This window comes from Acartia tonsa, chromosome 10, assembly GCF_053477335.1.
Source record: "Acartia tonsa isolate MP-2025a chromosome 10, ASM5347733v1, whole genome shotgun sequence".
Classification (NCBI taxonomy): Eukaryota; Metazoa; Arthropoda; class Copepoda; order Calanoida; family Acartiidae; genus Acartia; species Acartia tonsa.
In genome coordinates, this window is record NC_137269.1 from 46,363,439 (window position 1) to 46,379,829 (window position 16,391).

Genomic DNA, 16,391 nt, shown 5'->3' on the forward strand with positions numbered 1-16,391 from the left:
CCATTCATAATTTTTAAGCTTCGCTACTCATGGATGTTGTCATTTGATTTTTAAATCTTAGCTACATTGCAATTATTGGTTTGTAAAAAAGGCAAACACACATTCTACACAATTTTATTTAATATATTGAAGTAGGCAAATATTGTTGCTTGTAGGAGATGGGGGTTAAGATCCTTTAAGATCTCATTAACCTCTCTTCGTTTTATGGAAACTTCAAATAGGTGCCGAGACGGTTTTAGGCTAATTTTGATATTTTCAATTGAAAACCCCTCAATAACAGGGACGAATTAACTTGCAAATAAAAAAATATACAATGTTTTAACATATTAGTCGCACCTCTCCGTTAGCTGTTGATTTGCATATCCTATTTCGATAATACTGAAACGATTGAGTTCAACATATTATATGGTTTTAGGCTATTTAATTTTGATATAAAGTTTGGTTTTAGGCTAATTTCCTATATTCCTTACTTCTAAAAATACAGAGCTCCTAGATACTAGGAGCGCAACCACTAGAATAATAAACATTAATATTAATACGTTTAAAAATCTTAATCAAAGCAATAACATTTGTTTGAAATTAAAATATTTCCATACATGAGAGATGGAAAAAAAGCTTTTGTAGGTAAATGCACTTTTGAAACATTAGAAAGTTCTACTTAGCAATGCATTTTATTATTTTTACGTGTGTATTTAGAGTGTGTTGTGTATTTTTAAAAGCGAAGCTTTTCTATAATTAGGGTCGGTCCGTCCGTCCGTAACGGATAGCTTTTTTAGCTAAATTTGTCATGTACGCTAATGTATGTACACTTTCAGGCCACCAAATTTGGAGAAGAACAGAGGCTGCCTGCGGCTCACTGCGGCAGACATCATAATTTCGCGGTTGCAAATAGCAAATTACGGATTTTCATTTTTCAGACCGCTTAATTATAATGTCTGCCGGCTCTTTGGAAAACTAAGCTGTCCAGAATTAACATCCAGGTACAGCTTAGTTCTTCAAATCATTAACCTTTCCACCTTCCCTATTAACAAATAATGTAATTGGGGGGAGGATAGGACAATAGCTTAGGCCGGGTGAAGTTTAGGTTTCCACCAAATTTCCCAAAATATAACTCTATTTGTTTAGGCCAAAACATCAAGATCTTCCAATATTTCCAGACTCCATTAAATGCCCTGAGGCCCCGCCTGGAGACCCTAACCGTACTCCCGTCCTGGCCCCCCGCACCCTTTGGATAACCTCTGGTGAGATTGTGATAATTTGATCCTTCCCTGCATTACAGACCCAGGTAGTTTATTATTGCAAAAGCTGCTCTATAACTAGCCAATCTGTAAGTCTTAAGCCTCAAGGGGGATACAGCATCCTTCCCGCACATTGATGTTTACAGACTGTTAATTCTGTACAGCTGCTGAGGTGCTTTACAACTAAGTGCCACCCACCCATAGGACAACTCCTTGTCCTCTTATTTAACAATAACTGTTAAGTAATCCGAACCTGTTTTTCTCCCTACCCATAGGACAACTCCTTGTCCTCTTATTTAACAATATAGCTGTTAAATAATCTGAACCTGTTTTCCCCCCTACCCCTTTTCATCTCCCTGATAGCTTGCGGTCCCTGCCATACTGCGCCATATTAAAGACAACAAAAATTCGGTGAAGATTCTCCCCTCATCATTTATTTGTTGTAAAAACACAAAAATATAAAAACACCAAAAAAAAAAAAAATATAAGCTAAAGAGAGGTTATAATTTAAATAAATAAATTAACAATAGCATTCAGTGGTCAATGAAGGAGATTTTTCTCACTAAACCGCCCGGAGCAATTACACGCTCAAGGCATAACACCCTCTATCATCCATCTAACTCACACCCCACCCCTTCTCACACCAAACGTTCACAATCCGACTCTGCGACTGTTGCGAGTCGTCGGCCTAAAACCGTCCGAGTTTTAGCCAAAAAACATAAACTCAACACCCCGTTTGAATTACGCGCCAAAAAACTCCTTAAAACAAAAAAAGCGCTACTTCAACGGCAAAAACCGGTTGACCGCAACTCTAGGCCCGTCGTCTCCTCACGCAGGCCCAGCGTTAGTCGCACCCCCCCAGGCCAAAACAGCCACCACCGTAGCCCATCCCCGTCACCTATCCGAGGATTCCCTACACCCCCTGCAGCTCCCCAACTACTTGCAGCCCCCCACTTACCCTCCTCACCTGTTGATCCACTGGTAACTTTTCCCGTTACACATCCGTATAACGGCCTTTCACCACAAACCCCCACAACCCCTACAGATACTGAAGAGTTTGAGCTAGCCCCACAACAACTAGATTGGGATAATTATTCCCCCATACCATCCTTCCAAAAATCAGCTTCAATTCTTGAAGAAGCTTTGGAACAACTCTATTCTGAAGATTTACAGAAAGAGGTTCAGGACGAGGTTTTTTATAACCCTGAACAGTTCCCATTACACGACCACCTCCCAGGCTCCGCTTATAACGCTTCCACATCGACACACAATATTAGTGTTGATTTATCTGCGCTTGTTACAGCACAGACCCCAACCATGACTGATGAGGCAACCAAACTCATCATCGAATGCGATGAGTGCATGATGGTAGACGAAGACTGTCAGAGCATCATAAATAACCCTGACAGGTTTAGCATTGAAAAGCTAGACAATAGTCTATCATTGTTGGAAGAAAAAGCCTCGTCAATTCGCCACATAATAGCTTTCTTTCGCAACAGCCCAGACCCAAGGGTCACCGAAGCTGACATGAACAAAGCGTTACAGCTACGTATAGCCATGCGCTCAAAAATCGAGTTCATTCATGAACATCGTACATCACGTTTGAAAGCTCAACCGATTACGACGACTGCTGCTCCAGCAGTACCTCTCTCTACTTGTTCTGACGACTCGACTACCACTTCAGCAGTCGGATCCGAGGCAGGTACCTTACCATGTGATGGCCAAGTAATTGTGCCTCCAGCAGTTACGACTCAGGCCACAGCTGTTCCTGCTGCAACCATGCTCCAGCAAACAGCTCCAATCCCCAACCGCATAAATCCTACGACATACGCGGTAAAACAAGCAAGGGTAAAACAAAAAAGGGACCCCTTGCTTGTTGAGCTCGACGATCTCTGCGAAAAGTTCGGCGACCTTAAAACGACCGAAGTTAAGCAGTTAGGTCAGTTCAATAAACTTAATGCTCAATTCAAAGAGCTACTCGAAAAGGCACAGCGTTCCTTACATAAAGCCAAAACGCTTTGTGAGGACGCGATGCTTACGGACATGGAGGAAGATGCGACAGCATTGGATGCCCAGTCCACCACGCTCGAAACTGAAATATCCAGCGTGGAATCATACGTTGAACGCTTGAGGGACCGTTTCGGAGTGCCTATCTCAGGACACTCTTTCAATCAGCGTTCTTCCAACATTCCTATCCCTCACTTTTCTGGGGCCAAGACAGATAAACTTGACCTCTTCACATTCCAAAAGAAGTTCCAGATTTACATTGACTCAATGCCTTCCATAGCAGAAGTCGAAGCATTGGAGATACTGAAAGAGAAATGTCTCCAAGGCAATGCACAGATGTTGTGCTCTGCCGAAAAATCCATTAAGGCCTGTATGAAGCAGCTGTCGTTCCACTACGGCAGCAAAACCAGCATCATAGCTAAACGCAAGGCCAAAATCATGGAACTTGGACCATGCCCTAAATACAACTGGGAACAGCAGATCACATGGATGGTAAAACTCCGTTCACTGCTTGCTGACACCCAAGAATTTGCAAAAGAAAATGACGCGGAGCAAACTTTGTATCACGGCAAAACAGATATTGCCAACTCCGTGTTGAATCTTCTTAAAGGCGACTACTTTAAGGAGATGTCTAGAAAATTCATGTTGAGTGCAGATGAGCACGGGGAAGAAGATGGCCAGTATTGCTATGAACAACTTCTCCTCTTTCTTGACTCTGAGCTCCGCCAGCTACAGTATCAGCTCAACCAACATGAAGGGGCATCCCTCCACACTGGCACCGCAACTTCTTTCGGCAACAATGCCAACACAAACAGCGGCAGTTCCAGTAACAAACAGTCCAATCATGCTGGTAACAACCCGGGTCATAAAAACTCGAACCGGAGTAAACCAGCTTCTCAAACTTACACGGCCTCCACTTTCTCGGCCTCGGAGGACCCAAAACAACGCCCTAAAGGCAAGGCCTCTGATAAGTCCGCTAAGACGCCCACTCCACTCTTAGCATACACAGGCACTGCTTCTAAGCCTGTACCAACTGATTGCGCGCTTTGTCAGAACAAACACACATATTTGTTCCAATGCCAGGTGTACATCAAAACACCACATAAGGAGAAACGCCAACTCCATGGCAAGACAAAAGCCTGCCACAGGTGCCTCAGAATGGACGCCAGCGTCAATTTCGACAATATTGACGAATGGTGGAATAACCACAAAAACGACTGTCGCACCACCTTTTACTGTCAAGCTGACAATTGCCAGTACGCGTCCGCTCATCGCGTGCAAAAGCATATCCTCGCCTGCTCTATTCATGTCGAGCAGAATAAAAAGAGGTTAGGCGATTTCCGCAAGTCATTGCCAAAGGATGTTCCTATAACATCTGGCAACCTTCTGTTCATGGATAATATCACCATGAATCTCCAAACCTCTGACACCACACCTGACGTTTCTGACCCCAACACCTTCCCTGATGTTGCTGCTCCTGGCATTTTCATGTGCCAAAACGTCCCTGATCTTTCCGGCAATCCGCTGTTTGTCTTTTACGACAGCGGTTGTGGCACAGCCGCAGTTTCAGCCTCTGCAGCGGCTCGACTAAATGCCACAGAACACCGCCCTGGACCCACCCTCATGAACGTAGCAGGTGGTAAAGTCGTCCATCTTCCCTATGGCAGTGACAAGTTCACACTGCCATTAGTCGACAGTGCCATGTCCGCAACTATAATTGCTGCGAAAATGGACACGCTGACGGCTCCATTTCCTCGTTGGGACCTCAAGGAGCCTTATGGTGACCTTGCAAATCATTACAAAGGCCACGAGCTCCTCCCTACCGTTCCAGATGTCATTGGCGGAGGCCAAGTCGACATAATCCTGGGAATCAAGTACAATTACTTGTTCCCAATGCGCATCTGCTCATTGCCCTGTGGCTTATCTCTATACAGAAGCCCACTTAAGGGTATCGACGGCCACACAGGTGTACTTGGTGGCCCCCACAAGGCTTGGGCTAAAGCAGCCGAGACTGTAAACTTTGTTGGTGCTGCTCTCTTCTTCACCAACGAGCTGTCTGCCTACCGCTATACCACTGAAACACTTCTGAACAGTGGCAGGAATTGGTGCGCGGATGACTCCAAAACCGACACCTTTCCGTATCCCCGTCCAATCACTGTTGAGGAAACAACAGACGAGGACGCTTCGCTGGATGTTCATACATACAGCACCAATATTCAACACGTCAAACGACATGAACGCAAGTATCTTGAGAGTGAAGACATAGGCACTCAAGCATCTTACCGTTGCATAGGATGCCGTGGCTGCAATGACTGCAAAAACGGAGACATTCTGGAGGCAACTTCTCTGAAAGAAGAGGCCGAACAACTCCTAATAAAAAAGTCCGTCAAGTTCTTACCTGACGAACGCCGGATCGTAGCATCTCTTCCCTTCATTGCTGATCCGGTTAGGGAGTTACAACCAAACAAAAACAGGGCCCTCAAAGTTCTGGAGTCCCAGCTGCGAAAATTGCAGAAGGATCCAGAGGCCAAACTACAAGTTATGGCGTCACATGACAAACTAGCATCGAATGGCTATTCATGTGACATTGATGACCTATCCCCTGAGGAACGCGCCCTCGTAGACAATCTGCCAGGAGAATACTACCTCCCTTGGCGATTCGTCACTAAAGAAAACTCTATTTCCACCCCAGTCAGGGTTGTATTTGACGCTTCTGCGACAACCTCGTCAGGTAAAAGTCTGAACGACGTCCTAGCAAAGGGCACAAACAGACTTGAAAAAATCTTAGCTCTGGACATCAATTTCAGAGCAGGCCCACATGCTTTCGCATGCGACATACGGATGGCATACAATCAGATTAAGTTGGATCCATCTGATTTCCGCTGGCACAAGTACTTGTGGGTTGATAGCCTTGCCCCTGGTGGCACCATCAGAACGCGCATCATGCGCACCATCATTTATGGGGTTAAACCTTCTGGCAACCAAACGGCAGAAGGTCTTGAACAGGTAGCTCAGTATGTCATGGACAATCATCCTGAACATACTGCAGGTGCCCAGGTTCTCAAAACCAAAACTTATGTTGATGATACTTCTGATTCAACAGACTCCGCAACTGAACTAGACAAAATCATTGCGGGAGTCAAATTCACTCTTGACTTAGCAGGCATGAGCGTCAAAAGCTTTGTCAAATCTTCAGCTGTACCTGAAGACACTGTGTCGAATGATGGCACACATGTCAGCTACCTCGGCTATCGATGGGCTCCACTTGCTGACACTCTCAGTCTGGACGTCAAACCTCTCTCGTTTGGTAAAACAAAACGAGGTAAAAGACCTCCACCAGTAGAAGGAAGTCTTGAAGAGGCTCTTCTACACAGTTTCACAAAAAGAACAATCTTGTCGCAAGTTGCCTCTAACTTCGACCTTCTCGGACTCTGCACCCCCGTGACTGCTAAATTCAAAGCAGACTATCACGACCTCCTTTCTTACGCCACTGGTTGGGACGACGGTCTCCCAACCAAGTTGCTTCCCACATGGGTGACTAACATTGAAACGATGCAACAACTTGCGTCAGTTTCGTGCCCACGGTCCGTAATTCCGGCAAATTCTGAGCCCAAAGTTGATCTCTTAGTATCTGTTGATGCTAGTCAAAACATGGCAATCGTATGCGTGCATGTTAGGTCAATGTCTCTCACAGGCGAGGTCACTGTCCGACTAGCTGCTGCCAAATCAAAGATTGTAACTGGTAGCACAATTCCTCGAGCAGAGCTCAGGGCAGCTGTTGTAGGCACCATTCTCGCAACAACCGTTGCCAAAAATCTCAAAAACAAGGTAGAAAAGGTCACCTATTTCACAGACTCTTCCGTTGTGTTGTCTTGGCTTCATCAAGATGCACGCCCTCTTTCTCTTGGCGTACGCAGCTGCGTCATCGAAATTCGCCGATTCTCTTCCCCAGACCAATGGCGACATGTTGAATCTGAAAACAACATAGCCGACTTGGGTACTCGTTTCCTCGCCACTATCAAGGATATCGATGCTAACTCTGAATGGCAAAACGGCAAACCCTGGATGTATCTGGATTACCAGGACATGCCAGCCCAATCCTTCCAAGATCTTAAACTATCAATGGAAGCGAAGCAGGCTGCTGCCCAAGAGGTCAGAATCCTCCACGGTGATACGAAATCACCTCAGGAAAGAACGGCAGAGATAACCAAGTTCTCGAATTATCTCTACGACCCGTGCAAACGGTCATGGCCCAAGTCTCTCCGTGTCATGGCCATTGTTCGAAAATTCTGCTTTTTCGACTTCAAATCGTACCGTAATTTGAAGGCCCCCCCTCATCCAAATCCTCAGGTCGTCCAACTTTCGGACGAAGAAATCCACAAGGCGGAGAATTACTACTTTAGACTTGCTACTAAAGAAGTGCTTAAGTTCTCCAACTCAAAGGCCCACGGCAACAATGTCGTCACTGACGATGGCATTATAAAATACAATGGTCGTATTGTCGAGGGCACTAACATAGAAGACGTTGACAATATCATGCCTGATTTGTCTCCCCTCCACTTCGTTAGACCGATAGTCAATCGGTATAGCTTAATAGCATACTCCGTTATGCTATACGCCCATCAAGAGCTTGCACTACACAGAAATGTAAACGCAACACTCTTAGAATCCAGGCACATTGCCTACATTCTTAATGGCAGAGATCTCTCCAAAGAGATCAGAGCGGCTTGCCCACATTGTCGTAGGTTCAAGGCCAAGCTTCTAGAAGCTGAAATGGGACCAATCCATCAAAACAGATTGACCATTGCTCCCCCGTTCTACTACTGCCAACTTGACCTAATGGGTCCGTTCTTAGCTCACTGTGAACATAACCACAGATCCACAGTCAAGGTTTGGGGTCTAGTCTGTAGAGACCCAGCCTCATCCGCAACGGCTTGTTATGCTATGACAAAGTATAACACTGACGCTTTTCTTCAAGCTTTCCAACGATTCGTTCATCGTTATTGCTACCCTAAAAAGGTCTTCATCGACCCAGGTGCACAGCTCATCAAGGGCGTAGCAAAATCAGAGTTTTCCATGGCTGACATCACTAAAACGCTCAATGGAAAAAGCTGCAGCATAGAGTACGAGATCGGTCCCACTGCTGCCCACAATTATCAAGGTTGCGTGGAACGCTCAATCAAAGAGATCAAAACCTTGTTCCATGCAACGTTCAACGGTCTCAAGCTGGACGTCATGTCTTTTGAGACCGCCTTTTCATACATTGCCAATGAAATAAACAACATGCCAATCTGTACGGTATCCAGAACGGAGGATATAGGTCACGCAGACCTTATCACGCCTAACCGTCTGATACACGGCAGGAATAACAGGCGTGCACCCACTGGACCAATGAGGGTAGAGCAACCATCCCGCCTATTGGAACAGATGGAACGCCTCTATCAATCATGGTGGCAGATCTGGCTGTATGAACGCCTTCCAGATTACATTCCAAGACCAAAGAAATTTGGCAAAACAGGTCCACAACCAAAAGAAATGGATATCGTTGTTTTCCTCCGGTCCCCAGATGAGTTGATTGGCGATCAACTCTGGCGCCTTGGCCAGGTCCTACACCTCATCACTTCTGATGATGGTATCGTCCGTCAGGTAATTATCCGTTGGCGGAAACACTGGAAGGAAGAGTTTCATGAAACCAGAAGAAGTGTCCGGCACATTGCCATCCTGTTCTCCGAGGACGAGCTCGCGCTAATTGACCAGATCAGATCCGCGGCCTCCAAGTGTGACGAGTCTTACACTTCGGAGCAACGCAAACTAAAAACCTCCCATTAAAACCATTCCTGTAACGGGATAACACAATGCATCGCACATGAGTTACACCCGCTAAACGTTGGCTGAAATTGCCGAAGATAATAATTTTAACTTCATTTGATACGCATTTCCAAGATTTGCATTTCTAATTTTAAATCTACTAATAAAGGCTGTAGTTGCCGAAGATAATAATTTTACCCTCATTGACACGCATTTCCATGATCTGCATGCTTCAATTTTAAACCTACTAATAAAGGCTGTAGTTGCCGAAGATAATAATTTTAACCTCACAGACACGCATTTCCATGATATGCATTTGTGATAAATTTCTCATTCAAATAAATAAAGGCTGTAAGTGCCGAAGACATAAAAAACCTACCTATTAAATAAAGGCTGAATTGGCCCACCTCCCTGAATACGGCTGTAATTGCCTTACAAACCAACAATTAATATTAATAATGTTATTATTAAATATTAAATTACAACAAAAGAAGAATCCTACTTACAGGTCCACACACCTGTTAATAACGTTAATAATCATATTATTAAATGTTAAATTATAACAAATAAATGATGATTAATGCCCTTAATAATCTTATTATTAAATGATGAATTGCCTCTAGAAGTTTAACCCACCTACGAGGATGATGGTTCTACATCAATAACCGATAAATTGATTCCAGCCGAAGAAAACCTGGATTAGTGTTATCAAATATTAAATTTAAATGTTCTTATATAATAATCATTATTTGCCAATCTTCCTTTAGCTTTACGAATATTATAAACCATTGTAAACAATACACCCCATAAAAGCCTTCTCTTTCTCTTTTATAAACAAAAATTTTTTTTATTCCAGGATGGATTCCAACATTTCCGCCATCTCCAACAACGGCCCCGTTCTCAGCGCCCCTCTAACCAAACCGCTAGCTGTTGTTGAAAAAGATCTAAAGGAGAAGAGAAAGGAGCTGCTAGATCGACTACACCCAGGCTCCGTTACCCGAATTGAACCCGCTCTGTTCCAGAATGTCAACAACCCGGATATACGGGAGATGCTTGAAGCTGAAAATACATTATTGGAAGCTACCTTGTGCGCTCAAGAAAATATCAAAACTCTTGAAGAAAAAATTAACCAGGAACTGCACAAGATAGACGTCACTGACAACCAGGGTGGAAACTTCCTACCTAACGAGGAAGAATACGTTCAAATCCCGGCTTGGACTCTAAAAGGCACCCACTGTTCAAGTACCCGCCAGGTTAGGGAAGAGGCTCAGAAGAGAGCCCGCCTCGAAATATTATACAAACAAAAATTTCCCGAGGAGCCTAAACCCCCCCCGTGTAACATGGACAGTGAATTGACAAAGAGTATTGATAATCTCTATCAAATATTCCATGCTAGCCCGATGCCCACCTTCTTCGACAGATGGCACCAACTTGATCTGATACATGAGCTGCTTGGAAAGGATGATGTATCCGCCCCCAGATTCCAAAAAATGTACTCCCTTTACGTACAGGCGGAATACCTCAGAGGCAAGGAAGCAGCGATGGAAACCACACTCGCCCGTTTAGAGTTCCACCGTGAACAGAAGTTCTACGAATACAGAAAAAAGACTTCTGACAACATGCAAAATTCCATCAGCCAGATTCCAAAGCATAATAGTAAAATGCTCTACTGTAGAAATCAAGCTTGCCCTGACTGTAAGCACACCACCAAACCTTCTTTGAAAACCCACGGTCTCCAGAATTCTGGTTCAAGAAGGAAAAAACAAAAAGTTTCCCAGGTCAAACAGCAGGAACCCTCCACCTCAAGACAGCGCTCACGCTCCCGCTCGTCTACAAAACGGCGCTCGCCATCTAGGCGCCGTTATTCTACACGACACTATTCCCCAAAACGCCGTTCTTATTCTAGAAGGCGTTCTCCCCCGAGACAACGTTCACCTACACGACAACGGTCACCATCACCTGCTGTACGTCAAGACTACCGCCGACCAGCAGACTATGATGATAGATATGCACACAATCATATCAACACACCACAGGGTAGATACGTTCGTCACTTCCAAAGTGAGAGTCATCATGATAACACCTATGACCCCTCACGCCAGGACGGTTACGGCTATATACCTGTAACAGACCGTCTCTATTAAATCTCTATCAAAAGTTTCTATTAAAGGAAAAATGTGTCGATAAATAAAATTATTATTTTCTCTCATCCTGTTTGTGCCGCTACAAGTTTCGTTTTATCAATTTTATCAAATTTTATCTAATTTCAGATAAAACCCAAACCACAATGAGTCTGCCATTCGACTTGCTGGCTAAAATTGGCAAGCCCTATGACCACCACAAATACATCCTGTATGAAGTCAGAGACATCAAAGGTATGTTAGAGTCCATCCGGCGTGGTATTCATGACCACACCCGGCTGTTCCCGGAGGATGTGGTAAACCGCCGTTACCTGGACGGTTTTGCCAGGCATATCGAGTATCTCGAGGAAGAGATTGATTCATGGAGGATGTGGGCATTTAGTATGCCCCCAGAATTGGCCAGGCGCGAAGTCAGCATCCTTCGCTATGAAGTGCTGCTTCTTGCGTCAAAAATGGGCCCGGCCGTGGAAGCCCAGCATTTTGCCCTCTTCCCCGTCTGGAGCCCCCCCAAAACTACAACCCCCTGGCGCCAAATTTCTCTAACCAAAGTTAGAAAATTTAAAAAAGCCTCCCAGCGTGCCCGGAAGCAAGCCCGTGAGGCCAACGCGGATCTCTCAGCCGCCAAAAAAGAACTGGAGACCATGGACCTTTGTCTCCAATTCCAAAAATTAAAATTGTAAATTCATTTTTTCCAATGTGTTTTCCTTTTCCCTTTCTTCCATTTTTTATTCAAATCCAAAACCAATATGTCTTTCAGAAAAGACATAATAATTCCAAAAAAAAAATGTGATGACCAGCCACTCCGAATGCCACTTCCATTTTCTAAAGGTCCAGCGGTGACGGCTTCGGGGGTGTATTGTCATGTATTCTTTTTTCTCCACTTTATATTGTACATTGCAGTGATCAGCCCACAGCCCTATGTTCTTCTTTTTCTTGCCGGGAGTGTCATGTACGCTAATGTATGTACACTTTCAGGCCACCAAATTTGGAGAAGAACAGAGGCTGCCTGCGGCTCACTGCGGCAGACATCATAATTTCGCGGTTGCAAATAGCAAATTACGGATTTTCATTTTTCAGACCGCTTAATTATAATGTCTGCCGGCTCTTTGGAAAACTAAGCTGTCCAGAATTAACATCCAGGTACAGCTTAGTTCTTCAAATCATTAACCTTTCCACCTTCCCTATTAACAAATAATGTAATTGGGGGGAGGATAGGACAATAGCTTAGGCCGGGTGAAGTTTAGGTTTCCACCAAATTTCCCAAAATATAACTCTATTTGTTTAGGCCAAAACATCAAGATCTTCCAATATTTCCAGACTCCATTAAATGCCCTGAGGCCCCGCCTGGAGACCCTAACCGTACTCCCGTCCTGGCCCCCCGCACCCTTTGGATAACCTCTGGTGAGATTGTGATAATTTGATCCTTCCCTGCATTACAGACCCAGGTAGTTTATTATTGCAAAAGCTGCTCTATAACTAGCCAATCTGTAAGTCTTAAGCCTCAAGGGGGATACAGCATCCTTCCCGCACAAAATTAGGCAAGTTAGAATTGTCCTATTGATTTCAAACTTTGCATGGTGATTCCTGTAGTAATTAGGTACGATTTAGAAAGCGTAGCAACTCTATAATCATTACCAGAATGTCCGTACGTCCATTTCAAACAAGTTGATTTTTTAAACTTTTTTAACAACAAATTTTTATGTGATCTAATAATCCAATTGATCTGATTTTTGGTATACTGATTCCTGGGACAACAAAGTACAATATTATAAGCGAAGCAACTCTATAATCAAGTCCTTAATATGTAAGTATGTCCATAAACATTGTTCCGTATCAAGCAATTTTTCAACAATTTTACTTACAATTTTGCTTCGACTCTTTCACATTTATATTCTGATTATTCAGGTCTGACACTATATAAGTGTTCATGTCCTTTTGTTCTACCGTTTCAGTGCTTCGCTTTTATGGATGTTGTCATCCTTGTTTCTGCAGGGATAAAAAAAGTGTACGGTAATTTGGTGTACACAGTACACACTCCCAATTACGATAAGCAAAACTACCCTTATATTCAGACTAATTGTGGAAAAGTTTGGGCACTTTAATTTTTACAAACCAATCAAGATTCCAAGATTGAAGGCAACCCAAATAATTAGAGAAAGTATTAAAAAACAAGGATGACAACATTCATAAAAGCGAAGCTCTGAAACGGTAGGACAAGCGGACATTAACACTTGTATACTGTCAGAACTGAATAATCAGAATGTAAATGTAAAAGAGTCAAAGCAAAATTGTAAGTAAATTTGTTGAAAAACGCTTAATACAAGATAATGTTTATGGACATACTTACATTTTTAGGACTTGATTATAGAGTTGCTTCGCCTATAATATTCTACTTTCTTGTCCCAGGAATCAGTATACTAAAAATCAGACCAATCGGATAATTAGGTCACATACAAATTTGTATTTAAAAATGTAAAAAAAAATCAACATGTTTAAAATAGACGTAAGGACATTCTGGTAATGATTATAGAGTTGCTACGCTTTCTAACTCGTACCTTACTTCTACGGGAATCACCATGCAAAGTTTGGAATCGATAGGACAATTCTAGCATGCCTAAATTAACGAAAAAAGCTATCCGTTACGGACGTACGGACTGATGGACGGACGTGCAGACGGACCGACCCTAATTATAGAAAGGTTAGCTTTTAAAAAATGTTGGGGACCAGATCAATATATTGACCATTGTCTTCTCCCTCCCTGGTTGTGTATATCTTTAACAAAGCTACTCTATATTATTATGTTTATTATTATAGGTGTGTTTCAATATGATTTTGTAAACAAATAAGCTTTTTTTAAGGGGTAAAATGAATGGTTTTAAAGTCATGAGGGGGGGGGGGGGGTAATCTAATGTATTTTTATATTTTCAGGGTGCTAAAAAAAAGGGATTCAAAGTTTGAGGGGGGCAAAAGGTTTTTAAAAAGTAAAATGTATCATTTTACAAAGTGTCTCAAAATTAGCCATGTGGCGTTATAAAATGAGGGATTATCCAATTTTTTTATGGGTTTTCTTTCCCACTTCTCCTCTCATCTCCCTCCTTTTTATGACGTCACCTGGCTGATTTTTGATACACTTTGTAAAGTTACAATTTATGTTAAATACTTGATTATATTATTCTTACAATGACTAATCTATTGTGGTATCCGCCTAGGTTAAATGGCAGACACCCGAGTTCAAATGACTACGGCAGTGCGAACAGACGTGGACACATATATTATAGAGAAGCTACGCTTCTCTAGCAATCACTAAATAATAAACAGAGTCTATTCAGATGTTCCTTTATTCAGGGTCTAAGGTTTACTACTGTGGTACAACATAATATAAATACATATGGATTAGGAATAGAGATAGTTAAAGGTAAATCATACAAGTAAAACATAGATAGATGCAATGGTTAGGTAGATGGCTATCCCTGTCCGGGGGAGGCAGGATAGCCCATGGAACAGCACAATAGGTAGATAAGCATAGAGGGGTTGAGTGGTAGGTCTGGGTACTAAAAGGGAAGGTTTGATGATTACTGTGACAACAACAGTCTGTGTGGGTGGTGATTCTATCGGGTGAGGGAAGGCTTAGAACCTTTATCCTCAGGGCTGAGGTGGTGCTGATAACTTGGTGGTTGAAGGTGAAGGTTCCGGTGCTTAAGAAGGGAGAGGGAGGGGTAACACCCCTCCCTCCACTTGCAGGACAACTGAGAGATGAAATCAATACCGTTATCTTACATATTTGCAGGTGGCTTTACAATTGTAGAATAACAGGATTTAGCTGGGTGCGTAGCATCACTATAATGTCTTGGTTTCTGCATGGCCCAGAGTTGCCGAATACCACAACTCTCCCCTCGGAAGGCTGGGAGGGGTTGTCTGCACCGCCAGACTTCCGACAGTGGTTGAGGCCTTCAGTTTGTTGTCCTTGTGGAATGGGTCCGCCAGGACACCAGCTGCTGAACGGTGGTAGACTCCAGCCCTCCCCAGGTCGAACGGAATCTGCTATATCTGCTGGAGTAGCTGGTCCTGTTGGATGTTCTGGCCGTTGGATGTGTACTTCTGAGGCCACCCTGGCAACCTCCAGGGGTGGCACAGCACATGTGGGGGCTTGGACCAACAGCCACCTGGTATACACCTCTTCAGGTTTCTCTACTGGGCTGGTGGTCTCCATCTTGTTGGTCACCTTGCTGCTGGCAGGCTGGTTACTGGATGCAGGCACAGCTTCTTCGCCCTCGGGGCTGGTCAGGTTCATTCGGCTTCCAGGGTCTCTGTCAACGCGGGCAGGTGGTGGTTGCCATACTGTAGGAACGTTGCCTCCCTCAGGCTCATCCTGGACATTGGCAGGGTGGTGCATGGCAGTCAGACCTGCAGGGTAGGGGAAGGTAACAGTCCATCCCCTGTGCCGGAGGCTGTCTTGGATCTGCAAGGTTGGCTCCGCTCTAATTGGCTGGGGGACAGGCCAATCCACGGCCACTGCTGCTGGTGGACTGGAGGCACAAGGCTCCGGATTTCCTCCCCTAGCCTGAAGGTGTCCAGGCACATCGTCTCCATCTTGGGTAGACATAATTGTTGGGGATCCCCTACTTCTGTGGTTAGGCTCGGCACTTGGTGCATCTGGTTTAGTTACTCCCCAGGCAGCGGCCAAAGCTTCTTCAGGTTGGCTGGTAATGGCTGATATCCTGATTCCTGGGGCAGATGCAGGGGGCGCAGGCAAGTTTGACCCAGCACAAACTTCCTGGTACACCAATGCAATACAATTACCCTGGCTTGGTTGAGGGGGGTAGACAGCTGGACGCAGTTGAGGGTGAGGGACAGCTGGACTCTCCCTGCTGGCTGGGGGCTCTGGCTGACTGGGGGTGACGGGTGTCACCCCTTCCTCTAGGGCTGCAGGCTCGTTCCGGGGTCCAGGTCTCTCGGTGGCGGCGACGGTTGTCGCCCCAGGCACCAGCGTGGGGCGCTGGATAGCACCCCCCAGTCTTCACAGGTGGCGGCGATGGTTGTTGCCCCAGACATCAGCTTGGTGGTGCAGGGAAGCACCTCTCGTTCTTCCCAGGTGGCGACGCCGGTTGGTGTCCCATACATCGACTCAGACTCGCTGGCTAGCGCCTCTTGCCTCTCCCGCTCGGCGGACGCCAGGGCCTCCCCGTACACCGTCCCG

At 44.6% G+C, this 16,391-nt stretch overlaps 2 protein-coding genes across 2 annotated transcripts; both read left to right on the forward strand.

The window, feature by feature from the left end:
• The first annotated feature begins 786 nt into the window (after nt 1-786).
• On the forward strand, nt 787-11,210 carry LOC145330171 (uncharacterized). The gene is made up of 3 exons (XM_080174766.1): nt 787-980; nt 1,126-1,285; nt 9,910-11,210. The coding sequence occupies exon 3, from the start codon at nt 9,911-9,913 to the stop codon at nt 11,195-11,197; it is 1,287 nt and encodes a 428-aa protein (XP_080030892.1). The 5' UTR covers nt 787-980; nt 1,126-1,285; nt 9,910; the 3' UTR covers nt 11,198-11,210.
• Nucleotides 11,211-12,155: 945 nt separating this feature from the next.
• LOC145330172 (uncharacterized) lies at nt 12,156-12,724 on the forward strand. The gene is made up of 2 exons (XM_080174767.1): nt 12,156-12,334; nt 12,480-12,724. The coding sequence occupies exons 1-2, from the start codon at nt 12,156-12,158 to the stop codon at nt 12,613-12,615; spliced, it is 315 nt and encodes a 104-aa protein (XP_080030893.1). The 3' UTR covers nt 12,616-12,724.
• Nucleotides 12,725-16,391: the final 3,667 nt, after the last annotated feature.

What these genes read in the sequence shown, in the direction of transcription:
- LOC145330171 (XM_080174766.1), top strand. Translation starts at nt 9,911, where the DNA reads ATGGATTCCAACATTTCCGCCATCTCCAACAACGGCCCCGTTCTCAGC.
- LOC145330172 (XM_080174767.1), top strand. Translation starts at nt 12,156, where the DNA reads ATGTACACTTTCAGGCCACCAAATTTGGAGAAGAACAGAGGCTGCCTG. An exon ending in TGTCCAGAATTAACATCCAG is followed by an intron (nt 12,335 to 12,479) that starts GTACAGCTTAGT and finishes CTATTTGTTTAG; the next exon opens with GCCAAAACATCAAGATCTTC.